This window comes from Haemaphysalis longicornis, unplaced genomic scaffold, assembly GCF_048455015.1.
Source record: "Haemaphysalis longicornis isolate Haplotype H1 unplaced genomic scaffold, Haemaphysalis longicornis Haplotype H1 scaffold_9, whole genome shotgun sequence".
In the NCBI taxonomy this organism is placed as follows: Eukaryota; Metazoa; Arthropoda; class Arachnida; order Ixodida; family Ixodidae; genus Haemaphysalis; species Haemaphysalis longicornis.
The window spans coordinates 12,901,085-12,915,830 of NW_027526460.1; the positions used below are offsets into that span (position 1 = coordinate 12,901,085).

At 51.1% G+C, this 14,746-nt stretch overlaps 1 protein-coding gene across 4 annotated transcripts in view; it reads right to left on the reverse strand.

The window, feature by feature from the left end:
* LOC144152228 (uncharacterized) overlaps window positions 1-14,746 on the reverse strand; it is a 67,324-nt gene that overhangs the window by 23,667 nt on the left and 28,911 nt on the right. For 2 of the 4 annotated variants that reach the window (XM_077683462.1, XM_077683463.1), the window contains exon 2: window positions 6,017-7,219. In XM_077683462.1, the coding sequence (XP_077539588.1) occupies window positions 6,017-7,172 (1,156 nt within the window). In that variant the 5' untranslated portion in view covers window positions 7,173-7,219. Of the gene's footprint in view, window positions 1-6,016; window positions 7,220-13,065; window positions 13,332-14,746 lie in introns of those variants that run through there. The other 2 variants (XM_077683461.1, XM_077683464.1) reach the window with 2 other exon arrangements.

Sequence of the window (14,746 nt, forward strand, 5' to 3'; positions counted from 1 at the left end):
CAAGTCTTTCCTATTTGATCTTCATTCGAGCCCCGGTCAAGCTAACGCGGGGGAGACGCCACCTTCCAAAATTTTCCCATAGAGTATGCGCGGATTGTGAAGTGACTTTTTGGCGCCAGCCGCCCAACCCGCAGATTACAAAACCGACGCAAAAAATGCGGGAGGTTACCACTACATGCTTCCCGAATGCTTAGATAACAAAAGTAAACATCGTGTTTTACGACGTTTTCCCATTTCCTCGACCAAGACAACGATCAGCTAAAACGGCACAAGCATTGACGCTTTTCACTTCCATCATAATACCTCCTGGAGAGGTGGCCTAAAACCAGCTAGCTATAGGGTTCAAAATGAGACCAAAGGTGCAGAAAAAAGCGTGCTCCACATAGCACTCCGCCCGACAGAGTTATAGAGTTCGCGAGGAGCCGCATCTACACTCCCCCTCCAATTGAGTGAAGTGCCTGGCTGCGACGCAAGATCGACTTTCCTATGTATGGTCCTGACGGAGGCCGTCACGTTCGGGCACTCGAATGCCACTCTTATCGGAGATCGATCCTACTCTACTACACGGACTCCCGAGGCGAACCGCCCCGTGGGTGCAGCATTTCCAGCCAGGCGCACCGTATCGGTTACGAGATAACGGATCGCACAGCACAATAACAGCCATGTATCGCTGGGCGCTGCCTGTTCCAGGCATAGAAGGCGATACGGGGACGATGTCCACACATTGGTGAGTCGCGGAATAAAGTTACTCCACTCCCGCAGGTGTAAAATCCGCCGTTGTAGCCACTTGAATCCTGCTTGCACTATCGAATTCGACTGTCTCGAACTTTGTTTTCGTGTGGCAGTCATAACTAAACAACTGTACACGGCGCTCCCGCTGGATGACGCCACCGAGTCAACCGAGCTGCTCCAGGTGCGATCATGTAACGCGAGCAGGCGAGCGGAACCCGCGCACCGCCGCCGCAGAGAGCGAGAAGAGCGCTCCCCGATGGACCGCGCTAGCCACCGTCTAAAGATAAGCAGTTAAATAAAAGAACGAGTTGTTTCAGTTCAGCCAAGCCAACGGCTCTCAATAATAGATAACACAACCACGGGAAAAATTACTTTCAGAAATTCAGAAAGAAGTCACATGCAAATGATAGCGCATTACTCCATGGCTCATCGATGCAGATGGCTTATCCATGCCGCGCCATGACGAAACACAAATATTCCAAATCCCGGCCCAACATAGCCCCTCCCTGACTAAATTTCATTTGCCTCTCCTACCACAACCCCAGAGTGGTGGTGGTAGTGGTGGGGGGGGGGGGGGGGGGTCATAGACAGTAGATAAGTGTTGATATTAGAAGCTATACCCGCACTGAATGCCTCAGTTCTGAGGACTGCATTTCGCCGCACGAGCAGTAGTTCAGAAACAGCTACGCTGACTATATTCGCACGCCCGATTTCTAGTTTTTCAGCCTTTAACAGGAGCGTGGCGAGTTCCAGGCGCGGTAATGTGTGTCCTGTCGATTTAGATATAGCTACTTTATTTTAAGGATGGCTAAACACACTTCAAGAGCACCAGGTGGCGGGAATTAGTTCAGCAACGCTCCTTCGGCTGGCCTGTTAAATCAAGGTGACGACATTTAGCCGGATAAACACAACGTTCGTAGCTTATTTATATCTGAGCTATAAGCAAGAAATACTCAGAGGCCAGTAATCTCTATTCTTGCGTTTGTTGACTCACAAGAGTCCGTACAGTGAAATGAAGACGTACTCTCACCAAATGAAATCACTAATAGACATATTAACGTCAAATAACTTCGCATCAGAAAGAAATAGACCCGTATAAGCTGACATACTTGTAAGTACGTGGTCTGAGCAACATTTGTTTACGAGGGAAACGCAACTGCTAACGGAAGCAGCCACTATTCCCAGTTAACCATCAATTACAATATTTCAAAAGTCAGCGCAAGCGCGTAGCACTCCCCCTAATATGCGCTCCCGAAACGAAGGCAACGCCGCTGCAGAGAGATAAGACCCCCACATGGGCCGATTACGAAAACGCGTCGCCCCAAACAAGAGAGGCGGCGTCTCCCGTGACACAATCGTACCTCGCTTGCGCTGAAACATGGCTCTGCCCGTCACACTGCCGTCCCGTTGCAAGCTCGTCGGTCGTGCTTCATCAGCGCGCCGGTCTCGAAAGGAACGGATGCGAGGCCTCGCGGTGCGGATTCGGCGCACACGCGCCTTATCGTCGCCAGCCGGTGGGCCCTACAGTCCCGTATCGTGTCTTATCGGCTGTCTGCAGATACATCGGCCCAGTGCAATAAACAGCGCCGCGAACGACCTAGATTATGGACCGGAGATGAGAACAAGAGGAGGGGGGGGGGGGTAGCTCCGCTGGTTGCAACCCCCCCCCCCCCTCCCTTTCAGGCTTATATTTAGATCGCAGCATGCAAAAGGGGCCGACTACTGCTTCAAAGTTCAGTATGCTCGATGTCGTCGCTCCCTGCCATCTTTGTTATTCAACGTACGAGGTATCCTTATCACTGTCCAGTTCAAAACTGGAATTCAGCGAGTAAATGAAATACCAAATGAATGTCGAAGACGGAAACTGGCCAGCTAACGACGTCACAAGACGTCACCTGGTGGCGATACGCTCCACGCCGAACCCTCCTCGTTCTATGTCATGTACGTCGAGAGACTAACACGTGGCCACCCACAAAACCCTACGTAGGATTCGAACCCTGTTGTAATGAAGTACACCATGCTGTCTCGTCTGGAATTTCCTGATACTCAAACGTATTATACAGTAGACACTCAATAACTGAACTTCAAGGGACCAAAAAAAGTAGTTCCAATTAACAGGAGTTCCGTTTACTGAGATAAATGTATGAAAGTGCAAATATATGTGCGTACACACTCTTAATACCATTTCATGTAACTTAAAGCCCTAGATGGTGAATGTAGCCAATTTTTTTCAGAAAGCAAGAAAACTTAAAGGGGGTTAGGCACAGCATTCACAAAGCTGATTTCGCAACAATGGGTTGCTGTGTACTACAAAATGCATCAATTACTTTTGTTTGAGTTCCTGCAACTGCATCTTCACGAAGGCTAGATGCCTCAACTTCGCGAGTGCTTACGAACCACCGAAGTTAGAAGACGGCAACGTGATAACGAAGGACGAATAGCACAACGATGGCACGAACGAGGCGACAGAAGGTGAGCCCTGTAGCCTCACCGTCTTGAATCGAGACCGAACGACTGCCAAGAACTGCGATGTTGGTTTCGTTGCGCTAGCACGGCTGACCACTAACGAGACGAGGCCACGAAGCAAGAATAAGAGAGGAGGGGAAACAAGGCTTCCCTGCGCGACCAGCCGCGGGTGAAGAAACTGCGCGACCACCGTGATCGGAGTTTCATTGCGCACCCACGGAATTAATTGCAACCGTTATCATTTCGTCCATCAGGTGCCGCTACCCTCTCCTTCACTGTCGTAGCTATACGAAGCTTTGCATTCTGCTTTGGTTTTCATTGTGACATTATCTGGTCGCTCGCCCGTGCTTGCCGGAATGGGCCGTTTCGCCTCCTGTATATTCTTGCTCCGTGGACGAGGCTTAAAAAGCTTTAAAAAAGAAAACGTGGAGGAAGAAAAACAGAAGAAAAACGGAACAGCCGGAGCCGTAAAGAGCCGATTCTCATACCAATAGGTTTCACAAGAAGTTCCATTATTGGTTCCGTTTACACGGTGACGCGGAAATGTTACTTCCGATTACCGAGAGTTTTTTTTTTACGTTAGCTGAATACCAAACCAATCAACTTACAGGCTACTGTTCCGTTTAGGCGGCAATCGAGATTCTACTGTATCAAGAAAAAAAAAGGGGGGGAGGGCGCTCTTAGACCATCGTGCGAAAGCAGTATACACTCCTTGTTAAAAGCAATGGACACACCGCGGTTGTGTGCGCTGCATTTCTTCTCGTACGCCGCCCAGGGCATCCTGGATCTCTGGCGACTGCTGCGACACTGGGTAAGGCAGGGATGAGTACGAAAACCCGGGGCAGCGTCCGCTGAAATCACGTGTCCATTCACCGTCCCCATTCCTGTGAGGCTTTTCCTTTTTCCGTTAGTTTGAAAAGGTTAAAAGAGACCCCCGACACTTTTAAATGCTTCGCCGCGGTGCCTCGCCTCCTCCACCGCCGCTTCCGTTCCGACGTGCAAAGCAACCGTCAAATGCATTGTGCGTCAAGCTGGGGGTACCGGCTAACGACGTAAGGCTGGCGAAATCCGCGTTAATATACGCTAGTAGCGCTTATGATCTATAACACTGCGGCTTTCTATTCACGACGATTTACACCTGGGAGAAAAATATACATCTTCAACAGACTCGATTGCGTCACAGCAGTGACAGCTATGCACGCTAAACTGCAAGGCGTTACTCGACAATTAAAGGTTATAAAAGTTTTAGTTGAATGACTCACGATAGAAGCGGAAAATTGACACTGGAATATCAAGTCGGAGAAATTGGTTCTAAAACGAGTGAGGAGCGGTGACAATGATGAATCGGTAATCCCAGTAATCACGGGAGTCATCGCAAAATCAGGGGGTAATAAATACGGTTAATCACCTATACTCTCCGAATAGCAATGCGGGAAATTGGCGGTCGATTTTCTAATGAACCAAGAGTATTCTTCTGCCATTAGAGTTGTACGAAGTTGAATATTATTATTAATTGGAGGTGTTTCGACGGCAGACCTAACACATTTTATCGTAGTGCGCTGCTTCAACTAGTCAGAGCACAAATATTCTCGACAAACCACCATGATGGCACTGCCTGATTCAAGTACTGCAACTACAAAGACGAAATACACCTTACGCGTCCATTCGAAAAATTGCGACGTAAGTATATTGATCCCTTCTGGACCCCTCTTCAATCAACTCTATATCCGCATACAGCTCGAATTACTATGTACTATACGTGCCTATGCGACCCGCGCAAGATTCAGATTGTGGGGTACAACGCACGGAAGCTATACACACTTGGACTATGAGGCGCGCCGTAGTAGAGGGCTCCGAATAACCTAGACACACGGGCGTTTTCGGTTTTTGCGTCCATCTGAAACGCGGCCGCCGCTGCCGGGATCGATCCTGCGTCCTCTCCAAGCCGAGCAAGCGGCGATTAGCACTTGCACTTAGCCAAAGCGACGCCTAAGTTATGATCACAGACTCCCAGCAGGCGTGCCGCAGCTTTGCCAACGGTCGATTGCACGTCACAACACTTCGACTAATGAATCAGAGACCACCAACGAGACCAGTGAGGATTGTATGGGCACCAGCTCATAGCGGAATCCCCGGCAGCGAGATCGCCAACCTCGTGGCTCGAGATTTGACCCGCCGAGCCAGCGCTGATGAAGCCAAAGCCGAGCACGAGCGCATGCAACCTGTTGTCACATACCAGGATTAGGAAGCACTATAGGCTGTCCCGTAAAATCTGCTCTTCACCCCACAAATCGCTACCAGGAAAGATCACTGCGCGCCCTGCAGGTTAACACCTTCCCACCTCTTTGACGGACACACTTTTCTGCACTTTGCCGCTTCTGTGGAGAGCCTCAGACACATAGTGGGCGGCTGTGACAAGTCTACCCTAGACCCCCCCTAACGTCCACCTTTCCACGGAGCTTCGGGAGAAAGCCTTGGCCGGCTCCGGCCTCGAAGATCAGCTGTGCCTGATTGCTGTCGACGCGGCCCGAGCTCGAGGCATCTTGGAATGAGGACGCCTCTCTGAAGCATTTCCTTGATTTAATTAAAAGTTTACTCTCTCTCTCTCTCTCTCTCTCTCTCTCTCTCTCTCTCTCTCTCTCTCTCCCCCCCCCCCCCCTCGGGCTCAGCAGTGCCGACGCCTTAGCCACTGAGCCAACGCTTCGTGTGCTACCCACACAAGCCCTACATCTCGATCAGCCCTGGTGTCGTGCATCGTGCAAACAGTGCTCTTTGACGCAATCAAGGGTAAGAAAGTGCAAGAAGGTGCTCTACTCACGTAGTTCTCCCAGTGGTCCTCTCTTGTCCCCGGAGAGCGTGGTGTACGAGGCGAGCGTCGTCATGGCCGCGTGGCCAGCTGCCGAGTCGATGGCGTGGGTCCAGGACATGGGCGAGTGCTGAGACACGTGGTGGTCCATGCCTTGCAGATACTGCGAGTAGGCGTGCGCCATCTGCTGGCCCCCCTGCGGAGTCCGGGGCGGGCTCATCTGGGACTGCGGCACCTGGTGGTGGAGGTGGTGCAGCTGGCTCGAGTGCTGGATCCGAGACGCGCTCAGCGTCGCGCTGCTCAGTTTGGCCAAGTCCTCGTGCGGCGAAGCCGTCCACATGGCGTTCGACGACGTCAGCATCACCGGACTGGTGGGCGGGTTGGACTCGGGGGGAGAGTACTGCTGGTAGCCCTTGTGTGCTCCCGGCGAATGCATCTGGTACGGAGTGCTGGGAGAGTAGCACACGGGCTCCGTGCTGGCAGGCGTCAGGTGGGAGTAGGTGGCGCTCTGCTCGTCCAGAAGGACGCCGTCCCGTGTGGAGCCCGAAGTAGGGGCCATAGTGGTCGTCATTGGGGGCGGGTAGTACGATGGAGACTGTACTACAACCCCGGACGTCGACGACTGGTACCGAAGCACGGTCGAGCCATCCACGATGTGCGGGCTCGAGGAGGATGCGACGACGGGAGTCTGGTAGAAAGCTCCTTCGTCGTAGCCTCCTCCGTACTTGCCGCCGTAGTAGATGGGCGGCGAGTTCGCCATGGTCCGAGGGGCAATGACTCCCTGGCTTTGCTGCTGATCGGGGTCCACGACTTCGCTCTTGATATGTGTCTGGGGTGGTGAACAGTTGGCACCACCACTTCCCAGATCTCTCGACGCATCCAGCGCCGAGGAGTAGTCGTCGTGCCTCTGGGACATTTGTTGCGACTGATGTGGCTCGGGAGAGGACGCCGTCGTGCCGTCATTGTGCGAAGCAGGAGGTGTTCCCTGCTGGTTCAGGCTCACCGGGGAGGACTGCTCGGGGCGTTCCTCTTCTTGGCGCTCCTCTTTTATCCAGGAGTGCACTCCCTGCGGGGATGCATCCCGCTGCTGCTGCTGATTATTATTATTACTGCTGTTTTCGGCCATGCCGTCGGACGCCTGCCTGGGAGAAGACGCCAGCATCCTCATCTATAGGCCGGCCTTCGCTTATCGGTGGCTTTCCCCAAGGCAGTCCTCTGCAAGTTCAGGAAAAAGGGTGGAACAGAGAAAAAACAAATGTTAACAAGAAACGGAAATTGAGCGGTGATGAATTTGGCCCCTTCTGGCCCGCACCCTTGGAGACACCAAGAGATAGGAAGCTGCCAAGCCGCGCTTGTTTGCGCAGATAGCTCGACTTAATGTCGTTAGGAGGGCCGAAGCGTTTCGGACGCCATTGCGGAAAGATAAGCTTTATCAGCGTAGCGGGTAAGGAAGGGGCGGCCCCTTTCCCATGCCACTCGTCGAGAGGGAGCAAGGTCGTAGTGAATCCAAAGTCTCTTTCCTTCGACTGGCTGGCGAGTGTTGTGGAACACCGCTTGACAACACCGATTCCCCTCGATCGGAATGAACGAAGGGCACGCTTGGGAGGACACGGAAGGATTATATGCCCAACACGCGCTAAATCGTAGAAGGCTGCGAATTCCCATAACTTCGAATGTGCACTGCAGCAACCGGGTATAACTAACAAGCCTCAGTCAAGCTTTGTGAGCGTGAATGCGCTTGGCATCTCAACAAGTAGGACTGTGGATGTTTCGGGTGAATAAACACTTAATTCTAATTGTTACGTTGTAATTGCCACTTCTGCGTTAACGACTTGACGTCCCTGTTACAGGTAACTTTTAGTACGCTTTTACGGTTTATAATATAGATTTGACTAGTTTGAACATAAAGAACAGTAGACGTATACATCTCTAAGGTAACAGAAAGCAGAGCATTTTTCATTCGCGCGCAACATCAACCGCGATAGCTTTAAATAATGCTGCTGAATTCAGGTTTCAACTTTTATACGGCCGTTAAAACTACGGATGCGTGCAGGTGCGACCCAATATGTGCACGAAGCATCATACGTCAAGCCACGCCGTCGTGTAGTACGCTAATTTCTGTTTCGAGCTCCCGTACTGTAAGGGAAGTACGAAGTATATGTAGGTAGCCAGGTAAGTACATGTGCGGAGGGTACCAATACGGTAAATAACCACAGCGTCAAAATAAACATGTTTTCGAATGGAGGTACCCGCACAACTATGGCTCGGGCTCCACTCAGACGGTAGGTCCAAGTGCAAAATTTTATACTTTGCACTAAAATCCATACCCGCTGCTGTGGCTGAGTGACTAAGGCGTTGTGCTGCTGCGTCCCAGGATGCTGGTTCGATCCCGGACACGGTGGCTGCTTTCCAGATGGAAGCAGAAAGTTAAAGGTCCCCACGTGGTCAAAATTAATCCGGATCCCTCCACTACGCCGCACTAATAGTCCAAGTGTAGCTTCGGCGCTTTAAACCCCATAATTTAATTTTTTCGCAGCTAAATCCGCGATGGGCGGTACCTAGTGCGAGTGCGCTAATAACGCACCACAGAGCCACTTAACGAAAGTCGTTACACGCGGAATACATGACATCGCGTACTATCACAGCAACGTAGCAATGCCGTTAAGACGCTTTGCGTTTGCGAAGTTTCCGTGTGATGATATCACCTTCAGGTTGCTTAAAGGGACCCTGCAACACTTTAGATAAATGATTTCACTCTTTCCTTTGCGTCTGGAAGCACTCCGAAAGCTATCGCCAGCACGGAGGGGCACTGCTTGATTTGCTCGTCGCACCAGATACGCCTTCCGTTTCTGCTTTGTTTTTGTGGCTTTATTTTTAAAGCTACTTTCGAAAGGCGTTCATTGCTGCAACTGAAGAAAAACCGACCAACGGCCGCTACATGGCCTTAGCGACGCAATTCGAGCCGTCGAGGAACGTCAGGACCGGGAAAAAGAGAAAAATCTTTTGAGCGAGTTTACAAGTTATCTGATGGGCATAGAGCAGTAATTTTTGGCTGAGGTACTTGGCGACCCCCTAATCTAAGTACTGGGTGTGTTGGGTGACTACGCTCTGCAAGCATTTCAGATTACAAAAAAAGTCGAAGAAAGTGTTGCAAGGTCCCTTTAACTGCGAAAATAAACGAAAACGGCAGGAACAAGGCACGCACGTGAGCGCTTATCTCCTACTGCCCGTATACAACAATCGCCACTCAGCAAGAATTGCGCCTAGGCGGATAGCATGCAGGGCGGAAATGGCCGTGGACCGCGTGGCAAACGAACCACTGGGACAATGGGGTGAAAGTTTGCGAAAAAGAAACTTCGTATACTTTGTTAATTAAAAGTTGAGAACAGCCTCAGAATCTGTCCCTTCATCTTTTTACTGCCACCGACATGCCCCCGAGAAGCGAGAAATAGTCCTTTCCTCGAGCTCGGTTTCCCTAAGACACTTAACCAAAAACGTCAGGAAGACACTGTGAATTTACTTAGTGTTGTAACTTAACGCACTGCAAACACAGGGGGGATACAAAGAAATACCAACAACGTACCGGACTGTCTTCGATACATGCTGAGCTATTTGGCTTTTGGCGCTCCGCACATGCGCAAGGTTTTCAGAGTGTTTGAGGATACGGATTGATGTTAAGTAAAATGGCTTCTACACTAAGCGACAATTCATATATTAACAGCGCATCGTCCACCGTTGGACCGCCTAGCGAATTTAAGTCTGCAGCATGCATCAAGTCTTTTAACAGCAGAGCTGTTTAAGCATATAGTTCCGCCGCCGAACGTTACAAAAAAAAAAATCAGGAAAGAAATACCGAGCACACGTGAGCGTGCGTCTCGTGAGGAGCTCCCGGCGTCGGCCAGCTCGACCTTCGAGAACACACCGCCCAGCGTTCGTGGCGTGTTCTCTCACGTGCTGTTCTTCTCGCCAGTTCACGTGCGCTCGCGCTCGAAGTGGGGAGCATGGAAGCAGAGTTCGCGGAGCCTGGTGCCGCGGGTTCTAGAACGTGCTAACGCGGTCCACTTCGGGAGAGACGAGAAAGCCTGCGGATAAAACGATCCGAGCCTGCCAGTCATGGAGAACTTTGAGCGGCAACAGCCGGGTGCCCGACGAAGGGAGATGGGCCGTCAGCTCTGGTGTTTCTCCAGTTTTGCAGGACTAGTGCAGTCTGCGCCAATTTTCTTTACAGCGAAGCTTCTTTATGCTTCACTGATGCGACCGTCCCTTCACCAAATCGCATTGCAGGAAAGCCAACTTTAAACTCCGCAAAGGCACATCAAGCGCTTCAAGATAAGAACGCTTCCCGTGGTCGGAATCGAACCTGGGTCTCTCGCGCGCCATGAAGCCGACGTCTATCCGACCGCGCCACTCCGGCAGCACGGTCGATGAAGTGTGGATCCAAAGTGAAGCTTGCTTGGCCTCACTAGTGGCGACCGTCCCGCCGCCAGAACACTCAGAACCCCTGCAACTCTAATGACAGTGAACGAATCCCCCACGAGAAAGCTGAGCGTTTCAACTATCTTTTTTGTTTAAGCAAGTTTCATTTCCATTTGAGGGGCGAGAAAGAACCAACCATCATAGCCTTGCGCCCAATTTCAGGTTAGGCTTTTGAATCAAAGCGCATTCGCATGGAAGCCTGATGTGCGGCTCCTATCGATAACGACGACAGATTCACAACACCTTATTTCCGGCAGCAGAGTGATGAAGACAAGAATCACACGCGAGCACAGCGCCTCCTTGTGGCGCCCACTCAAATCTCCGGGGTCATGAAACTGTTCGCCACAGCTTAGCGTGTAAGAAAAAATCCTAAATTCTACAGGTCCTAGGGCCTTTATGTTTTGATACGACGGCTTGTATTGCCCCTGGAAAATGTATTTTCAGTTATACATTTGTGTTTAGAGGTGAATTAATTCAGTGTCAAGAAAAAAGGGAAAGGAAAGAAGCAGGCGTAATCCCACTTTGAAGGAATCGGTGTTAGCTAGGTTTTAATGATAAGCTAGCTTTCCCTCACTGCATGTTGCGCAGTGAAGCATGCCGATCTACGGGGGCAGTGTGATTACAGAAAACGGCTTTAACTCTTGTGTTATAGAAAGTATCCCGAAACAAATTACGTGAAAATTAGCCGCTAAGACGACAATACCATACGCAGAATTTTATTTACTTGCCATGATTAGTTCCCAGTGCAATTGTAAGTTATTACAGAACTTCCGGCGTCAAGATATGGCCGTCCACCGAGGGAATATGGTTACCGAAAACGGCTGCAACTGCTGTTTTACCAGAACCATCCGGGCACAAGTTATGTGCGACAGTGGGCCGCTAAGACGACTCTCACGTCAGCCACCACAGCTCCGCATCCTTCTTGAAATAGTGGAAGGGGACTGAATTCGTTCAAACAGTCTCACTTTCCGGACAGTTTAAGTTTATATATTTACCCGTATTAACAAAGAACGGCGGAACACCTGCGGGATTCAGATTCAGAAATATGTCGTTATGAACCTGATACAGAGTTAGCTCAGACTACCATCCCTTCATTCCAAGAAGATCACAATTACGCACGCGGTTCTTGTAGGAAATCAACTGCATACCCCTGCCGAAAACGCAATCCTTGCTCCAATCTACACCTTGCTCCCATCAAAATCAAGTCACCCCTGCAAGCGATCTAAAGATGTAAGTATGAAATAAAATTCAATGCTATTCCACTCTGTGAAGGATGACCAGTTGAGCCGGGCGCAGGTCAAGAAGTGCACAAGCACAAGCACGTTTTTAATTAGCGATTGAGCATACTTCCTAGCTAATTAGCTAAAATGACACTAGGCAGGACTACAGTTTTTCTGGCGGACAAACATGGGGCTGCGTTTCCCTGCCGTAGAAGCCGTGTATTCACAGCAGACGGGAATTCTACAATATTTCCTACTTTACTGTGAACTGCGTAATCATTACAAGTAGATAAAACTCGGCCCAGTGTTAAATTCCTCTTAGCGGCTAATTCTCACACAACTTGTTTCGAGATAGTTTTGATAAAACCAGAGTTACAGCTGCTGTCTGTAACCATATTCCCTCGGTAGACAGCCCTGCATTGGCAGCAACCGGAAATTCTGCAACGGTTGCAAATTCACCGCGAACTGACCAATTATTACACGTCAATGTAACTCGCCCTTCCTTAGGGAAGAGTCGTTTTAGCGGCCAATTGCAGAACGAGTTTTTTTTTCAGAACGCCTACATTATATTGAGAGCTACAGTTGGCTTTGCCCCAAGCTTCAATTTTGTCTTCGCGGTTTTTTTTTTTTTTTTTTTTCCTACACATCTTGTCGTTGCACGCAGTTTCGGCAAGAACCTGGGCCCGTCTGCCCGAACGCGATAAGTATAGGAATAAGTTCTGAACTACAACTTCAGCGCTGTCTAGGTAATAAGTTGCGTGCCCGAAACTGACGCAACCGCTCGGTTAAGGTAGCGTTTCCGTCGGGTTTTCTGGCAACCGGCTTATTGGCTGCGGCCGACTTCGACTTATTGGCGTCTCATTCGTAAGCGGGAACTTAATCGGGAACTTATGCGTACGGGCAAACGGGCCCTGGACTATAACAATACCGAAGTGTATGGTGCCGCCGGTAGCTTCCAAAATATACCGCTCAAAAAAAAAAAAAAAAAGTGCAAAGCCGAGGTTGTCAAGTCCGGTATAACCCGAACAACCGCAATAAGCATCGAAGCAAACATGCGTACCGGCAAATATACACGCACAAGTCGCGACGTCGCAGCCTATGGCCGACAAACTTAGGATACGACGGTATCATGCCACTGTCACGTAAAATAGCCCCCGCAGATTTCTTTTATCGCCCGGCACGCTGATTCCACCACAGCGGACACTGGTCGAGAGTTGATAGCGAAGCCTTAACTGCAGCTTCAAACCGAAGCCCCGTATCGGGCCGCGCTGCTGCCGAAGGGTTCGCATGTCGACGGGGCGGACCCATTGATAGCAGCAGCACAAGGGAACCGACAAGATTAGGCTCTCTATCAAGTCCGGTTACCTTGCATATAAGGACGGCGCTGGGCTTTGCCTGCGAGCAGTTCCGGCGGCGGCGGCGGCGGCGGCAACACAGTGCGCTCGGGACGGCGGCGTTCGAGGAGAGGCGACCGTTACGATCCCTGGTCGGCGAAGACGAAGCGGCAGCAGTGCTGCCAGCGCGGAAGCAGCCAGCGGCGTATGAGGACGGGATGTGTGCGCGGCAGCAGTGCGGTTCGTGGGCATGCGCGGCGGCTTGTGCGCGAACTCAACATCGGCGAGACGAAACCAAGTCTGCTGCTGGTCGGTGCGACGAGCGGCGCGCAGTGCTCGCCGTGATTGGTCCCATCCCGAGACCCAAGACCGACCTTAGTCAGCGCTAGGTGGCCCGCTCCGTTCTCCGGTGACAGTCGTGCCTTTGGTGAAGAAGTGTAGCCTTCGCCGCGCTAAGCTGTATGTCGCAACACGCGCGCACAGCTTTCTTTTTTTTTTTTTTCCTTGTTGAGCTGACTGCGTCACGTTGGAGCGGAGCTCACACGTTGCACGAGGCAGCTTACCACGAGTATTTCTGCTCTGCTTCGTACAATTTTAATGACTTCATCGTTCCCCACGAACTTCGATGTCCTGCACGGCTCAACTGGATACACCCAGACCACGGCCGCTCGATGGAAACAAGTGCCCAGACGGTGGTGCGCTTGCGTGGTGAACGGGTCTCCATATTGATGACAACGTCTAGAAAGTGGATAATGCGCAGTGTGTGCCACAGGTTATCACGAGCGTACAGGTTATTTGGAAGCGTCTTTGACGAACCCTTCCTGTTGTTGCTTTCGCGATAATGTGCTTGTCTGCGCAAAACAATTCCAACTTGCAATCGAGCTTCTTTTAAGAGAATCCGTAATTAAATGTAAATAAAGAGTCGAGCTGCTCGGAAGGGACTTTTTCCGGGTTGCATGAACAGGCGCTGTCTCTTCCCTGCAGACGCTTGCAAGTTTTCTGTTGACGGGCGCCACGCGCGCATCGATATCGCTAACCCCAGCGACTGGCAACATCGGAAGCCAGTAGACCTCTTCTGAGATCCCGATAGTTAGGAGGCTGTAATTTATTGCCAGAGCTCTCCGTGCTTGGGCTTGACTAGTACTTCCTGGTATACCCTCGCATCGTCTGCCGGGAACGCAATTTGAGCATAGCAGAAGAAGGGCATCGAAAGGGAGGATCGGATGAGAAATGGCAACGTGGGCCCGCTAAACCCTGCACCTACCGCTCCACGGACCGTTCAGTCGAGGGACTTATGTTTCTCGAAGAGCGCTGAATTGCTGACGGCTCTTGACGTGGAGCCAGACCGGCCGGCGCCCTTATCTACAGCGTCTGCTCAGTGCGGCTTTCGTGGCAACTAGCTCGGGACGGCATGTAATCCACCTCCGTACGCACCAGATCTTTGACAACGCACGCTTCGCCCACGTCGCCGACTCAGCAGTGACACTGAGCATCCGTCTTTGCCGAAAACAGCAGCCTCACGGATACTGCAGCGGCGCAGTCAACCCGGAACGGAACGCAATAACATTAACCTCAACGGTCATATAGGGTTCGGCTCTTTCGTTGTTCGGGCGTGTTTGAAAGCAAAGCTTTCTGCCTCTACCAGCCAACGGTTCCTTCGTTGCGTGCGCGACAAGCAACTCTCGATGCGGCCGGGGAGGGGGAGGGCGGTT